The sequence below is a fragment of the Gossypium hirsutum genome, chromosome A11 (genome assembly GCF_007990345.1).
Source record: "Gossypium hirsutum isolate 1008001.06 chromosome A11, Gossypium_hirsutum_v2.1, whole genome shotgun sequence".
NCBI classification, from domain to species: Eukaryota; Viridiplantae; Streptophyta; class Magnoliopsida; order Malvales; family Malvaceae; genus Gossypium; species Gossypium hirsutum.
In genome coordinates this window covers 61,929,287-61,945,531 of record NC_053434.1, presented here as the reverse complement: position 1 = coordinate 61,945,531, position 16,245 = coordinate 61,929,287, and the positions used below count along the sequence as shown (strand labels likewise).

The 16,245-nt window shown below is 30.7% G+C and overlaps 1 protein-coding gene and 1 non-coding gene across 2 annotated transcripts; one reads left to right on the top strand and one right to left on the bottom strand.

The window, feature by feature from the left end:
* Positions 1-282: 282 nt before the first annotated feature.
* On the bottom strand, positions 283-1,263 carry LOC107893201 (cysteine-rich and transmembrane domain-containing protein WIH1). Its single transcript, XM_016818133.2, has 3 exons — positions 900-1,263; positions 672-807; positions 283-515 (listed from the first exon to the last, which is right to left on the bottom strand). The coding sequence occupies exons 1-3, from the start codon at positions 949-951 to the stop codon at positions 470-472; spliced, it is 234 nt and encodes a 77-aa protein (XP_016673622.1). The 5' UTR covers positions 952-1,263; the 3' UTR covers positions 283-469.
* Positions 1,264-11,134: 9,871 nt separating this feature from the next.
* LOC121210617 (small nucleolar RNA R71) lies at positions 11,135-11,241 on the top strand. The gene has a single exon (XR_005905731.1). It is a non-coding gene; the product is annotated as a small nucleolar RNA R71 (small nucleolar RNA).
* The last annotated feature ends 5,004 nt before the right edge of the window (positions 11,242-16,245 follow it).

Genomic DNA, 16,245 nt, shown 5'->3' with positions numbered 1-16,245 from the left:
TTTTTAAAAAAATTAATTAAATGACTCCAAATCTTTTGTATCTAATTGAATCACTGAACTTACAAAAATCAAATAAGAGTTCAATTAATTTTTTTTTTATAAATCAGGACCTGTAGGATGGTAAAAAGTGAAGCTGATAAAATATAAAAATTCATAAAGTTAATCAGTTGATATGAGTTAGCTGATTCGGAAGCAAAACATTGAATGCGTGAAGGCATCAAGTCCGGGTGGAATAAAATTTCAATTATCCATAGAATCGATTCCAGAAAGCAAAAATGCACGTGAGAAAATGCGGCAATCTTATTATAAATGAGAAATATCAAAACAATTCATGAATGAGAAAATGAGATGTTCTGACATAGTTAAAAGGGAGACAGATGTTCATGTTAATACATCGGAATTGGATCTACTAAAAACATATTAAACCATGAGGATGATCAACCATCAACCCTTCTCCTCTTCTTTCTCCTTAGAAGCAAGCATCCAGAAGACAACAACAGCACAGTGCTGCTAAACTGCACAACAAACAACACATAATATAAATTACTTCATATTTATTATGCCATGCATGGCTGAAATAAAACAGAATCAACCATCAGAAAAAAGGCCTAGAAATTAAAATCATGACAACACTAATTGTTATAGGATGCTCGAAAGATAACAAGTTTTACCAGCCTTCAAGAAAACCGGTTTCCTGCTGCTGCCTTGGCGGTGGCGCCGCTGCATACTGATACTGTGGAGGTGGCGGGTAGGCATAACCTTCAGCTGGGTATCCAGGCGGTGGATATGCATCTTTGGGAGGATACCCTGTAAATACAAAACCCCATCAAAGAAATTAAAACCTAAAAACTCCATCAAATCTTAAAAAAAAAAATCAAAACCAGAGTTAAAACAAATACCTTGAGGAGGAGGAACCCCAACAGGATGCTGCTGTTGATTGTAGTAACTCATCTTTAAACAAAAAAAAAACTCTGGGTTCTTTCAACTCAGGTATGATTTTATAAGTAATCGATAAGTCGGTTCAAAAAATCTTAAGCCTGAAGAAGAAGTTTCTCTATGTGCTTAACCCAGCCTTCACTCTTTCTTTTCTGTCTTCTATTTTTTATGGTGGAGACAAGATAAAGATCAACTCCCAATAAGTAAAGGGATTGGAATCTTGAATAGTTGAGGGACTTGAAGTTTGGTTCCAGCTACGCCTAGAAACGTCTTTTTATTCCAATATTCTAGTATGTAGAGTGAAACCGCGTAGTTGCTTTAAATGAAGCCACTTCGATGGAGGCTAGTTTTAGCAGAGGGTACATAGCATGATTTGTTGTGAAATGAACATTTTGGCTTTTGAATATATCTACATGTTTAAAAAAAAAATGATGAATGATAAAAAGGCTCTTTATTTTTTTAATAAAAAGGCTCTTTATTTTTTTAATCTTACATGATCATGATATATGATTAATGTTCGTAACTGAACTTTTCAAAATACTTTTATTAATTAATTAATTAATTTAAATAGTTAAATTCTATTCTTAGATAATATTTATTCTCTTATAAAATTAATAATCATTATGAATTATATGATTAGAGTTCCGAGTAGACCTGTTAATTGGTCAAGTTATCCACTCAATTTCAAAGGTTTGCCCGAAATTTGAGATGATTTGAGAAAAAAAAGGTCCGTTTAAAATATGGGTCAGGCTTAGCTTAGACTTGAACATTCAAGTCTTGAGCCCGGCCCAATTCATTTTAAGTTTATAATACTTTATATTATTTAGTTTAGAACACATTAAAAAATAAATTATACTAATATATAATACTATTTTAATGTAAATATTTAAAAAAATGTTAAGATGACTGTATAAAAATTTTTAGTAAATAAAAAATGTATAAAATTATTAAATATTAAAATAAAATAATATAAATATTTTTTAAAAAATAAAAATAATATGACAGACTAAAATGAGCTTGGGGTTAGTCTTTTACAAATATGGGTAAGTTTAGGCAAAAATTTAAGCCCTAATTTCGGGCTAAGCTTAAATAAACATAAAGTATATTACTTTCATACTTAAGCCTAGACTGAATCTAACCCGACCGGTGAATACCTCTAGTCTCGAGTTTAATTTTATGAAAGAATAAAACATTTTCTTTTGAGTTTAACCCATTCAACTTGAAAAAATATAAAATTAATATAATTACTAAATATAAGATGTTAAAAAATAAAATGATAAATAATTTGGGTTTAATTACCTAAATTCAACTTTGAAATCATTTCTTTTGTCAATTTCTTAGGCTCTTTTGACTTCGTTTTCATACACTTATTCTTTTTCCTTCAAAAAAAACTCAAAACACTCTTGAAATTATATTTTTCATATTCAGACATTTTTCCTTAATATTCTGAAACTTTGCTTAAATTATGTATAATATTATTATTTTGGGTTGAATCTGATTTCATGAGTAAATAACATTAATTTGATTAATGAAATAATAAAAACTTAAACTCAAATATACAAAATGAAATTTAAATCTTATTTAATTTCAAATTTAAGTCTTTTTTATTGAATTAGCCTGTGACTTAAGTGTTACCCAAAAAAAAAAATCAAATTAAAGCCTTTTGAAAAGTACTCACACATTAACATTTTTATTTTTATTTTATTCTATTATTTTTTCACCTGTAGGTTGTTTTTTCTTAATATAACCCCACCCCACCCCACCCTGAATTGTCTAATTTGTGAAGGCAATTTCATGGACGGTAAGATTAAATTAGGTAAGAGTGAAAATAATAGTAGTGGTGGGGTAGTGATATTAAAAATTGAACAGTAAAATTAAAATGAGTGGTGTATTATGTATTTAGATTGAAACATAGTTGTGGTTGTGAGAGGAAAATAAAAAAAAATAATCGTTAAAGATATCAAATTAAAATATATGTATAATTAAAAAATGAGTTATTTATATTTATATTAAATAATATTTATGTTAATTAAAATTATATTTTTTATTGATTAATAAAATATATTTTAAGTTTTATTATTTTAAATAATAATTCAGTTTATATTTTAAAAATATAATAAAAGTTGAAACAAAAGTTGAGGGGGTAAAAGGAATATTACTCCTTTCACTAAAGGCCCGAAGCCGCAATGAAAAATTGAACTCCAATGACAATGAGGTTCTTTTAAGGAAAAAAAAATAACCTCTTAAAAAATATCCACATCTTACTCCACTAAAAGGCTAGCGGGATCCAAAGGGAGCTAAACGAGAGGGCCACATCCATTACCTAAACAATTAATTATCATTGGCTAATAAACACATGTGGTAATCAAGTTTTTTTACGTGAAAAGATATAAAATAGTTATTTAATTTTTGGACTTTTTTTATTCACCTATTGATGTATCGTGAATTAATTAAAAATCTGACTAAGGTAAGTAAACCTATCAATTAGTAGTATAGTTACGATAAACACATATATTGTTCTCACGAAGAGTAAAAGTACTAGTAATTATTATCTTTCTATTGTTTAACTAAATAATTTGAGTGATGGATTGAAAACTAAAATTAACTAAATTATTTAACTAACGAACTCGACAAATAACAATTTAAGAAATAAACAATTAACAACCAAGAAGTAAACAATACCCAAGAAAGAATTCACCTAAATTTCATCTGTCATTATCAATCTAAATTACGCACTTTCTTTATTTAGTATCTTGAATCATAGAAATCCCTAAATTATACTAATATCTCTTTCAAGAGTAAGAGCAACTGACTCTAGGTTGATTAATTGAAATTTCTTTTTAATTAAAACACCTATTATCGCATTAACTCGCGCTATGGATTCCTCTATTAGATTTGACTCTAATCCGGTAGATTTATGTCATCTTGTTTCTAGGATTGCATGCAACTCCACTCAATTACGCAAGATTTACTCTTAAACAGAATCTATTCCTCCTTTGATTTAAGCACATCAAACATGAGTTAATAATCTAGAAATATCAAACCAATAATTAAGCACACATAATTGAGAACAATAACTAAGTATTTATTGCGTAAAATAAAAATTAAACAGCAGAATCCATCATAGGGTTCATCTCCCATAGGTATTTAGAAAATTAGTTCATGCTTGAAAATAAAAACATCCTAAACACAGTATAATCGAAAGAAACAAAGAAACTCATGTTAATCTCTTAAGAAATCAAATGCGAATCTTCAATCTTGACAGAAATCTGCTTGAAAATCGGCTTCAATGGTATTTTTCGAGTTGTTTCCTTGAATATTCTATGACGACCCTTTCCTATCTTCTTATTTTTTTCATCTATACATGTCTTAGAATGCCTGAAAAACCTAAAAACCGTGTTTTCCCTTAGTTCAGAGTGCCAATTCGCAAACTCAACACGGCTCGTCACATGGCTGTGTGGAAGGGGTCAGCCCATATAGCTTCTATACCTTACTTCGATTTTCCAGTTTTCACTCGTTTTTTGCTCTTTTTGCTCCCAAATACTCTCCCAAGTATAAAAACATGAATTTAAAGGATTAGGAACATAAAATTCACCATTAACATCGAATAATCACCCAAAAATGCATTAAGAATGAGATTAAAATATGTTACTTTTAGCACTTATCAAATATCCCCACACTTAAGCGTTTGCTTATCCTCAAGTAAAATCCTCAACCCATATTCAAGTTAAATTCTCTCAATTTGTTGTTTTCACCGATAATGTCTTAGGATAATTTACAAATAATCATGCATTGAAAATTCACACTAAAATGACACTAAACATCATAAGTAATCAGAGTAGAGAAATTTAAGTTTTAAAAATATTAGGCATCTCTCCTATCTCAATAATTATCTGAAATTCAAACTGAACAAGAACATCCTCACTAAGGATTCACTCAAAGCACTCAAAGTATTTAAGGTTCAAGTAATACGCACTCAATAGTCGAACAAGAAATGTTATTACCATTGGCTTGCTTGAAAATCAAATCTCCACCACTATAAAATGAAATGATACACCAATCAAGAGGTCTTAACAAGGTTGTAATAGGGCTTAGGTCTCAATAATTATCAGAAGAGTTTGTTATAATCGAGAGTCAAGTTGATAAGTTACCAAACTAGAAAAAAAATTAGATGTTGAATTAAAAGAATTTACATCAACAAGAAATAAAGAACAAAAATGAGCTTTTCAACATAATATGGAACTAACAATTCAAGCTCAATCAATTTATATATATTTTGAGAATAACGTAAAATTCAGCAATGCAAATAATGAAACATAGTCAGACAACTAACCAAATCAAATCTTGGCAAAAAGGTAGTCAATGAGAAGGATAATTTTACAACATAGATATAGGTTACGAGTTAATATTAACGAGTTAGGAAAAAATGTGTTAGGATCAACAAGATTTACAAAGGGTTAATTCAACAGGTAAGCTGGTTAAAGGTTAAGTGGGTTAAATCCTAAGTGCCTCTATCATCTCAGTGTATCAAATCAATAATATGGTCTCGACATGCATAACCGGAGCAAGCTTTAGAATAACAAATCAAGTCGACATACTCATAACCAAAAATAAAATGAGTCCTAAAAATATATGCTCAATAGGCTTAAAAGCTCACAAAAATTTATGGTTTTGATGTCAAACTTGCTAATTTAAAATTTTAAGAAAATGCTTCAATTCAGGGAGATAACCTAAAATTATAATTTCTGAAAAAAAAACTTATCATGCTTGACTCTCTCGTGTCTTAAAGTATAAATCACACAATTCACAAACATCCACAAATTATTCTCAAAATAGAATCCCTCAAAACTCTAAATCTAAAAAAAAAATTAACTTAATGATAGGTGTGAGAAAATTACTTAAACACAAACAATAATTTAGAGATTTCATCGCATAAGCATATAAACATCCTCCCCACACTTAAGATTTACATTGTCCTCAATGTACAAACAAATATAAACAGAATAAGCAAAATATCATAAGGGAGAGAGAGAACTAAAACTGCCCTGAATTTGATTAATTCGTTGGAATAGTAAAAAATTAGAATCATGGGAGTTTCTAAATCAAATACATGTTTCTGAGCACACTAGTAAGAGATAGACAAAAATAAATAAGATAAAGGGATACAAAATAGACAAACAACCGATAAAGCAATAATAGTAAAATTCAAAATAAAAATAAAATAAAACATATAATTCTGAAAAATAAAATAAAAACAGGTAACAAAAAATAAAAATAAAAATAAAACTAAATAAAACATAAAACCAAATAAAATATAAATAATTCAAAAGTAAAAGAATCTGATACTATTTTAATAACCAACTTAGAAGAATAAAAATGGAAATAATATTAATATAAATAATAAATAAATAATTGAAAATTAAAAAAATAAAAAGAGAAAAGGATGGTTGGCTTGGTAGGTACCCACGGTGGTGTTTGGGTGAGTGAAGAAAGAAAAAAATGAAAAATCCCCCTAGCATTAAAAGAGGGTACATGGCTATGTGCCAAGCCATGGGAGCCACATGGTCGTGTGGCCAAGCCATGTGGTATGTGGCCAGACCGTGTATGTTTCTAAGGTTGTGTGGTCTATTAAATTTTTTTCAAATTCTTGCTCTAGTATCCACATGGCCTGTGACACGCCCATGTGTCCAGGCCGTGTGAGGTGCTCATTCACTTCTCCCACGCCCGTGTGTGAGGTCGTGTGGGTCACACAATCCAGCACATGCCCGTGTGTCAAGTCGTGTGAGTTACATGGCTTGGAGACACGCCTATGTGTCAGGTCGTGTGTCTCACAAGGTCCTGTCTCCAAGCCATGTAACTCAATTCAGACCGTGTGGGTCAAAAATAATTTTGAAAATTAGCTCTAGTGTTCATATGACCTGTGACACACTCATGTGTCCAAACCGTGTGTCCAAACCGTGTGAATTATTTTTTGAATTTTTTTCTCAAAATTTTGTAAGTAATAAAAATAAACATAATATTTTTTTATTTTTTATTAAAATAACAAGAAAGTAAAATAAATAAATAAAATAAAAACACTTGTGTTGCCTTCTGAGAAGCGCTTATTTAGAGTCTAAGCTCAACTTCCTTTTTTAAGCTAAAAATTAAGGTAGATATTGAAGCCGAAGCTCCTCTATTTTGTTATTAGTTTTACCACTAAAATAAAGTTTGAGATAATGACGGTTTACCTTGAATGTGCCGAAATCAGGGTGTTTTACTTCAATGGTTCTGTATGGAAATATGCTTTGTACCACAAATGAGTTCGACCCTCTTGACTTAAGCTTTAAAGGTAACATTCATGGATCTGACTTGTCTAGCAACACTTTGTCCCGAACTTTGAATTGGTCCTCTTTACATGCACACTATAACGTTGCTTAGTTATTTCTTTGATTCTTCTTGGGTTTTCAGCAACTTTTGTTTGTCATTCATCTAATTCATCAGGCTGCACCATTCGCTCTTCACTTGTCCCTTGATTTCTGTCACCTTGAAACGGATATTGTTCGAACACATACTCATTAGTAATTTCCTACAAAGAATGTCGAGCTGTATGATTACTAACATTAACAGAATAACGAGTATCATTGTAACATCCCTAACCCGTATCCGTCACAGAAACAGGGTTATAGAGCGTTACCAAAATTTTTTCAGAACATTTTTAGATAATTCATGCAATTTAAAATTCAAATTTTGCAATAATTCATAACATCCCTTAAATTGACCATCAAGGTCCAATACGAGCATTAGAATCGAGTCGGGACTTAATCAAAACCTCTAAATTTTTTTTTGACTTTTCAAGATTTTTCCAAGGTGCAGGGCTCACACGCCTGTGTTAGAGGCAGTGTTCGACCCCGTGTAACTCTCTAACTTGCACACACGGCCATGCCAGACACCAGTGTGCTAGGCCGTGTGGTACACATGATTGAGACACATACCCGTGTCTCTGCCCATGTGTCCAATTTTGAGCATTCTATTTTTCAAAATTAAGGTACAGAGGACACACGGCCTATCCACATGTCTGTGTTACTAGGTCGTGTGTCACACACGATCTAGACACACGCCTATGTGTCTGCCCGTGTGGACAAAATAAATCCATTCCTAGCTTCATTTCTCACCCCCAAACTCTTCCATAATCCTACACCACATCTTGCATTCATAACCCAACAAATCCAAGCATTTTATTCAAGTTAATTCTATTATTTAACATGATATATCATCACATACAAATAGTAACCATTTCAAGCATTCTAATCAAGCATATTCCATCCATCGTCATGGCATATCATTTCATGCATACATGTTTAAAATCTTACCTTAGTTATGTCCTCATGTTACACATAATTTGATCAACTACTTAACATATATGTGGCTAACATAATATGACATTACAAGTATATCAAAACATATGGCCAACATATCCTATACATGCCATTACAACCATAATTGCTTTACCATATAATACCGACATGGCCGATGGATAGTGTGACTAATCTCTGCCAAGCTTCCAATCCAACGAGCTTCTAATTATTCTAAAACATGGGCAAATAAAACAAAGTAAGCATAAAATACTTAGTAAGTTCGTATAACACGGTACTAAACTTACCATTCATCCTAGAGGTAACTAAGTAAGGTATAATCAACCACTTTGATCTCAAGCCCGACACACATCCTCATTGTCCTTGTTAGTCATATATTCCATAATAATATCAAGAAATGTATGGGCTCAACAATAATCAAGTTTCCAAGCACATATGCTTTCCATATTATGTATTCATTCAACATACATAATTCATCTCGTTATTTCGAGTATAATTTCATAATAGTTCATTTCGAGTTCAGATCATTTAGCATCAAAACTTTATGCATATTACTCGGAATGTCAAAGTCACGATTAGTACACTCTAGGTGTACAAGTCTATAATCAAGAATGGGCATTCTTATCAAATAGTTTCCATGTACAAATATCATCTCATATTTCATATATCATTTGTCGTATATCATCATTTTCTTATATTTCATGTAATATTCTTTCATGTCATATTTCCATATCATATACACCATGTCAATTTGTCTTAAATTTATATTTGTCCCTGTCAGAACCTTGCCCGTTGAATTTATTTGAATTATTGATGGATACATAAGTAGTACACTCAAGGCGTATGAATCAGGATCTGCCAATTCATATTCAATGGTACCCATAAGTTACTAATACAGAGAGTACACTCTCAAGTCACATATATATACTACAGGATTACCAGTTTAGGTTAAATCCTTTTTATGACATATGCTATAAAGAGCTTGATCTAGATTACCCGTCTGAGCTAAATCCAATCCATAATATATGCTCGAGAGGACTTATATCAGAATTACCCGTGCGGGATAAATCCTATCAGAATTGAGGTCGAAGGATTACTCATCGGAACTAAATCCTATCCGCAACAAATGCAAGACCTCTTTCGTTTCAGGAAATCACATATCCATCAATTTTCCATTTATTCAACTAGGATTTAAACACTTTTCAAGCATTATCGAGCATTTGATCATTTCATACCTTCGTAATATTTATGTAAGTTGAGTAAAACACATTCCACATTCATGTCAAGCATACAAGTAACATTTTATTCATTTGTCATTTTATCGGGCATTTTCATTTATAGGCTATATCGAGTAGGTGATCATTTCACATATTTATGACACTGATAAAGTTCACAAACACAACATTTAAATCAAGCATAAAAACATAGACAATTTAATTACACGAACTTACCTCGACAAAGGTTTGTGTACGTAAAATCTACTAATTCGACATTTTCCTCATTCCTCGTTCTAACTCCGAATTTGGTCTATCCGAATCTATACGAGTAAATTTAACATCAATTTATCACATTTTACATTCATGTGGACCAAATTTTCACCCTAGGTAAAATTACTCTTTTGCCCTTGACCTTTCCATAAATTCCATTTTCGTCCCTAGGCTCTGAAAATGAAACTCATGAAATCCGACCCTATACCCAAGCCTATCCAAACTATACATACAACTTTTACAGCACACACATTTCACAAATTACAGCATTTTCCATGGATTTTCACTATTTTTCATTTTAGTCCCTAAATCAAGTTTTCATGAAAAATCACTTTGTAAAAGTTGTTTATCTATCATCAATCTTTCATTTTATACCATAAATTTCAAATTTCCAGCATATACATCCTTGATCCAATTTTTATACCTTGGTAATTTTTCAAATTGATCCCCTAAATAGATAGTTTAGGTTATCCCCATTTCAAAAATATCAAAATTACTAAAAAACGAGAGAAGGAAACTTACCCAATTTGGCCATGAAAGTATCTTCTCTCTCTCTCCTAGGGTTTCCATTTTATTTTGGGGAAGAAGATGAGAAAATATGATTTTTATTTTCTTTTCATCCTTTTAATTTATTAATATTTTCACTTTCCAATTTAGTCCCTAGCCTTTTTCTCATTTTCCATGGATGGATCATGTAAAAATATCTACATACTTTTTATTAATGGTATTATTACCATAGAAGGACCTTAAATTTTGAATTCCATACCTATTTGATCCTTTTAACTACTAGAATCTAACTTTTTACATTTTATGCGATTTGGTCCTTCTCGTAATTAAGCACATAAATGGTAAAATTTTCTTTTCATAATTTTCACACAACATTTCTTGTATAATATGGATCATATACTAAAATAAAAATAAATTTTATTTTTCAGCTCAGATTTGTGGTCTCGAGACCACTGTTCCGATTTCACCGAAATTAGGCTGTTACGATCATCTCACTCACTAGGAACTCTAACAAAATCACGTGCTTGAAGAGTAACATTTTCACCACCTACACTCAGCACAAGTTCACAATTACCTACATCAATAACAATTCTAGTAGTGGCTAAAAAGGGTCAACCTAGGATAATTAGGACTTCAATAGCCTCATCCATGTCTATATTAAAAACATTGGCTGCTTAAATTGGTTTTGTTCTCATGACTTGCTATTAATAATTAAGTGTCATCTCCTTAGTAAACTCTTGAGTTGCTTTAGGTGTCTTTTTATTTAATGTCTCGCCAGTTGCTACATCAATTAGTTGCCTAATCGAGAGATTCAAACCATTGTAAAATGTTTTAACTTGTAACCAAAAAAGTAACCCATGATGAGGACACATTCTCAAAAGATCCTTCTATCTCTCTCATGCATTATATAATGTCTCCAACTTAATTTGAGCAAAATAAGAAATGTCGTTCCTCAACTTAGCTGTTTTAGCCGGTGGGAAGTACTTTAACAAAAACTTCTCAGTCATTTAATCCCAAGTCGTGATAGAACCTCGTGGAAGTGAATTCAACCACTATTTTACCTTACTTCTCACAGAGAATGGGAAAAACTATAAGCGTATGACATCATTAGTAACGCCATTAATCTTGAATGTGTCACAAATCTCTAGAAAGTTAGCCAAATGAAAATTTGGATATTTATCTTGTAACCCATCAAACTGGACATATTGTTGTACCATCTGAATTGTGTTCGACTTCAGCTCAAATTTGTTTGTAGCAATAGTAGGTCGACAATACTTAATTCAGCCCCAATCAGAGTGGGCTTAGCATAATCATACATAGTCTGGGGAGAAGGCAGTGCAGGAGGCTGCTGATTAATTTGGTTATTTTTCATCTCCACACTAATATCCTTTTCCCATTGATCATTTATTAAAATTTGTTGACTCTCCCTTGCTTGTAACAGCCTAATTTTCAGTGGTCTCGAAAACAGTGATTCTAGATCACTAAATTCGATGAGTGAGTTTGAAATTTTAATAAATTAATATTTATTATTCAAGTGAGATTTTAAAAATATTTTTAAATTAGTGGATTTTGTGAATTAAAAGAATTTATTAGGTAAATTGGGTTGAAAACGAGATATTGAGACCTCAATTTCATAAACTGAGCCATAAATATTTTTATAAATATTTACAGAGTGTTAGTGAATTAGTATTAAAGTTTCGTTAGAAAATTTTAACGTTCTAATAGTTAATTAATTAAAAAGGACTAAATTGAAAAAGGTGCAAAACTTGCTAAAATGATTAAATAGGTCAAGTATTAAATGAAAGAGGACTTAAAAGGAAAAAAATGGCTGAAACGGTGAAGGCAGAAAAAAAACAAGGAATTTGGGTGAAATAAGGGCAAAATTGGAAATTTTGCAAAATAAATAAATAAAACAAAGACTACATTGAAAATATAGATATTTCTTCATCATTCTTCAGCTAAAAATAGCCATTAAAGAGTCTCTTTAAGCTGGTTTTTCACATTTTTGCTGCAAGTAATTTCAATTCTTGATTATTTCTTATAATTTTTGTGATTTTGATACTTTTACAACTAAGTTCAACTATTGAATTCATTAATTTTTGATTCTATAAGTGATATTGAAAGTTTCCATGGATAAATGCTAGAAGTTTATGATGAATAAGCATGGATTTGAAGTTCTAATTTTGTTATGTGATGATTTTATTAAATGACTTCAATAGAAATTGATTTTTAGGACCTAATTGTGAAAAAGTTAAGAATTAGGGTTTAGTGTTGAAATTTTGAATATTAAAGGCTGTGTGGTAGCCTAAAATGATTAGATAAATTGTTAATTGAGAAAAATTAGTTCAATTAATGGGTTAATTGATTAGGGACTAAATTATAAAAAATATAAAATTTAGGGTAAAACTGTAATTTTAAAAATTGAAGGGCATAAATTGTGAAATGAATTAGAATTGAATTAAATGCTAATGAATGAAAATCTTATATTATAGACCAAGAGCTCAAAGAAAGTCATGGGAAGAGAAAATAGCCGATTAGTCCCTGAATTTTCTACAACTTTTGCAAACCACCCTAGTTAAGTTCATATGGTTGAATTTCATGATTAATTGTTAAATTAGAGAAAATATAATGCATTATTTTATATCTTTGTTATTGAATTATGAATATCGTAACAACATGAAAATCTAATTAAAAGTTCAAATTGAGTAGAACGCAGGAACTGAGTACGATCGTTACGTGACTAAAGACGAGTTGATAGATAAGACCATGGTTGGACCATGGCAACGTTTAAATGTAAGACCATAGCTGGGCTATGGCATTTTAGTGAAAAGACCATAATTAAGTTATGACACCGTGAACGTAAGACCATGGTTGGACCATGGCAATAATTATTCATGAAAGACCATAGCTGGGCTATGGCATCATGATGATAAGACCATAACTAGGTTATGGCACTATGAGTGTAAGACCATGGCAGGGCCATGGCAATATTCGTGTAAGACCATAGTTGGACTCTGGCACTAAGTAAACGATGGACTTAAATCCGTAAGACTTTCTCTAATTTGACCAAGATGGGTAAGTGTTACATGGTTTAATGTGATAGAAATTAATCAGTTATTAATATTGAGCTCAATCAAGTGGATTTATCATTTGAATTGTGAATGACAAGAAACATTAGTGAATTGTTTGTTATTTATTTAACGCAATACAATTGGTAAGAATTATTTTTAAACATAAGAACTTACTAAGCTTCTATAAGCTTACTTTTGTGTGTTTAATATTCCTTGTAGATTAACGTGAGTTTAGAAGATCGGATCAGCACATCAGATCACATTATCCAGATTTCTTCGGTAGATTTTTGTAATACAACCCATGGTTTATATGGCATGTATAGGATTATTTTAAAAAATAGTGAAACTTGACATATGGTTGTGAATGATACTTATGTTTATGTTTTTATGCATATACATAGTAGTAGTTTTAGTATTTAATGAATGGAGTTATTATGGTAAGTGTATGCAAGGGAGTTTTGTGATGGCTTACTAAGTTTAAAACATGATTTTTGGCTTGTATTGGTTGCTTGGTTGAATTATATTGGTATATGAAAGAGTTGTCTGCAAGTTGATAGTAAAAAGGGTGAGAAAAGTGGCCTTAAAATGACCTATTTCCATCCACATGGTCAAAGACACGGGCGTGTGTCTCAGCCGTATGTGACACATGGTCATGTTCATGGGCGTGTAGTCTGGCCGTGTGTCCTTTGCATCTTAAAATTTAGAAATAGAATGCTCAGAATTGAGCACACGGGCAGAGACACGGGCTCGTGTCTCAGCAGCGTGAGATGGCGTTAAAATGGCCTATTTTCGTCCACCTTGGTTGTAACAGCCTAATTTTCAGTGGTGTCGGAACAGTGATTCGAGATCACTAAATCCGAAAAATGAGTAGGAAATATTATTAATTTAGTGAGTATAAGTTAAATGTGAAGTTAGGAAAAATTTTGAAATAGTGAAATGTACAAATATATATATTAAAATAATTAGAATTGAAACGAGGTATCGAGACCTCGGGAATTTTAAATCGAGCCATAAATATTTTTATAAATATTTATGGAGTGTTAATAAGTTAGTATTAAAGTTTCGTCAAGAAATTTTAAAGTACTGATAGCTAATTGAATAAAAAGGACTAAATTGTATCAAATGCAAAATTGTGGGAAATGATTAAATAGCTTAAATGATAAAAGAAAGAGGGTTTAAAAGGTAAATAGACCCAAGGTCTATTTGGGCTGGACGGCAAGAGCATGAAATCACCAAGAAAATAAGGGTAAAATTGCAAAATTGCAAAATTTACTTAATAAAGCTAGGATTAAAGTGGAATTATCTAGATTTCTCTTTATTTTTCTGCATTCTCATCAGCAAAAACACCGTGGAAGAGTTCCCTTAAGCTGGTTTTTCATATTTTTACTGCAAGTAAGTTCAATTCTTGATTATTTCTTGAAATTTTTGTGTTTTTGTGACTTTTACAACTAGGTCCATTTGTTGAATTCATTAGTTCTTGATTCTATAAAAGAAATTGAAAGTTTCTATGAATATGTGCTGGAAGTATATGATGATTTGATATAGAATTAGAGCTTTAAATTATTTATATGCTGATTTTATTGAAAGAATTGAATAGAAAGTGAATGTTTGGGACCTAAATTGTAAAAGAGTTTGAAGTTAGAGTTTTATGTGGAAATTCTGAATTTCAATAGTTATGAAATAACTTATAATGTCTATGAAAAGTATTAATTGAGAAAATTAGTTTAATTGAGGGGTTAATTAAGTAAGGACTGAATTGTATGAACTGTGAAATTTAGGGCAAAATGAAAATCAACATTTTGCACTAAAACAGTTTTGGACAGCAGCAATAGTCTAATTTTAAAAAATCTCCAAATATTTTAGAAATCTAATTAGAGGATGAATAAAATATGAAATTAATGCTTATTGAGTGTAGTTTCTTATAGAAGAAACGGTGTAAGCAATGGAATTGTAAATTATGAGATATAATAAGTTTTGTGAGACAATGTTAGAATGATTTTGGGTTCCCCTGTTCTGACTTTGGAAAATCATAAAAAATTGGAGAAAAATAATTAAGGGATTAAATTTATATGTTTAAAATCCTTAAAGAGTCTATTTTCAATAAATATAAGCGGGAACATCATCCGAATCTCGTTCGATGAGATAATTAATTCTTAGCGAAGAAGGGTCGGAACTGTCAGACAGTGGAACAGGGACAACTTTAAAGAATAAACTGTACTTATTGGCTAAACCAAAAATTCTGAAAATTTTATGGTAATAAGAAATGTAAGTCTAGTTTCAGGGAAAATTAGCGGATCTTAATTTCAAGTTCTGTAGCTTAAGATATAAATAATTTAGTGACTATGATGCAAATGGACAGTTTTGAATATACATAAGTAAATAGTGAAATTATTGATAATGTTACTTGTTGCATGTTATATAAATTAAGGATGTGGAATGGAGAGGAGGAGGAGGAAAATATGTATGAATATTCAGCTAGCATGGCTAATTTGTATGTTTTAGGCTCATGGACTAAATTGAATAAAATTAAAATTTATGGGTAATTTTGTAAAAAAAATGTTAGAAATCACCAATTTGCATGAAATGGATTATTTTATCATTTAAATTACAAAATTGAATGAAATTATTAATTTAGCTCAAGATCAGGTAAAAACATGGTTTAAGGATTAAATTGAAAAGTGTTGAAATTATGGAAAATTCTGACATTTTATAGAATTCATAGGTTGTTATCAATTTGTATGAGAATAACGGCTGGAAATAAGGATTAAATTGTAATAATTTTATTTTATTTTAACCTAAGGATGAAATCGTCATTAATTAAAAGTTTAGGGGTAAAATGATAATTTTGTTTAGAGCATTAGTTGAATGTGTTATAACATGAAATAAATGAAA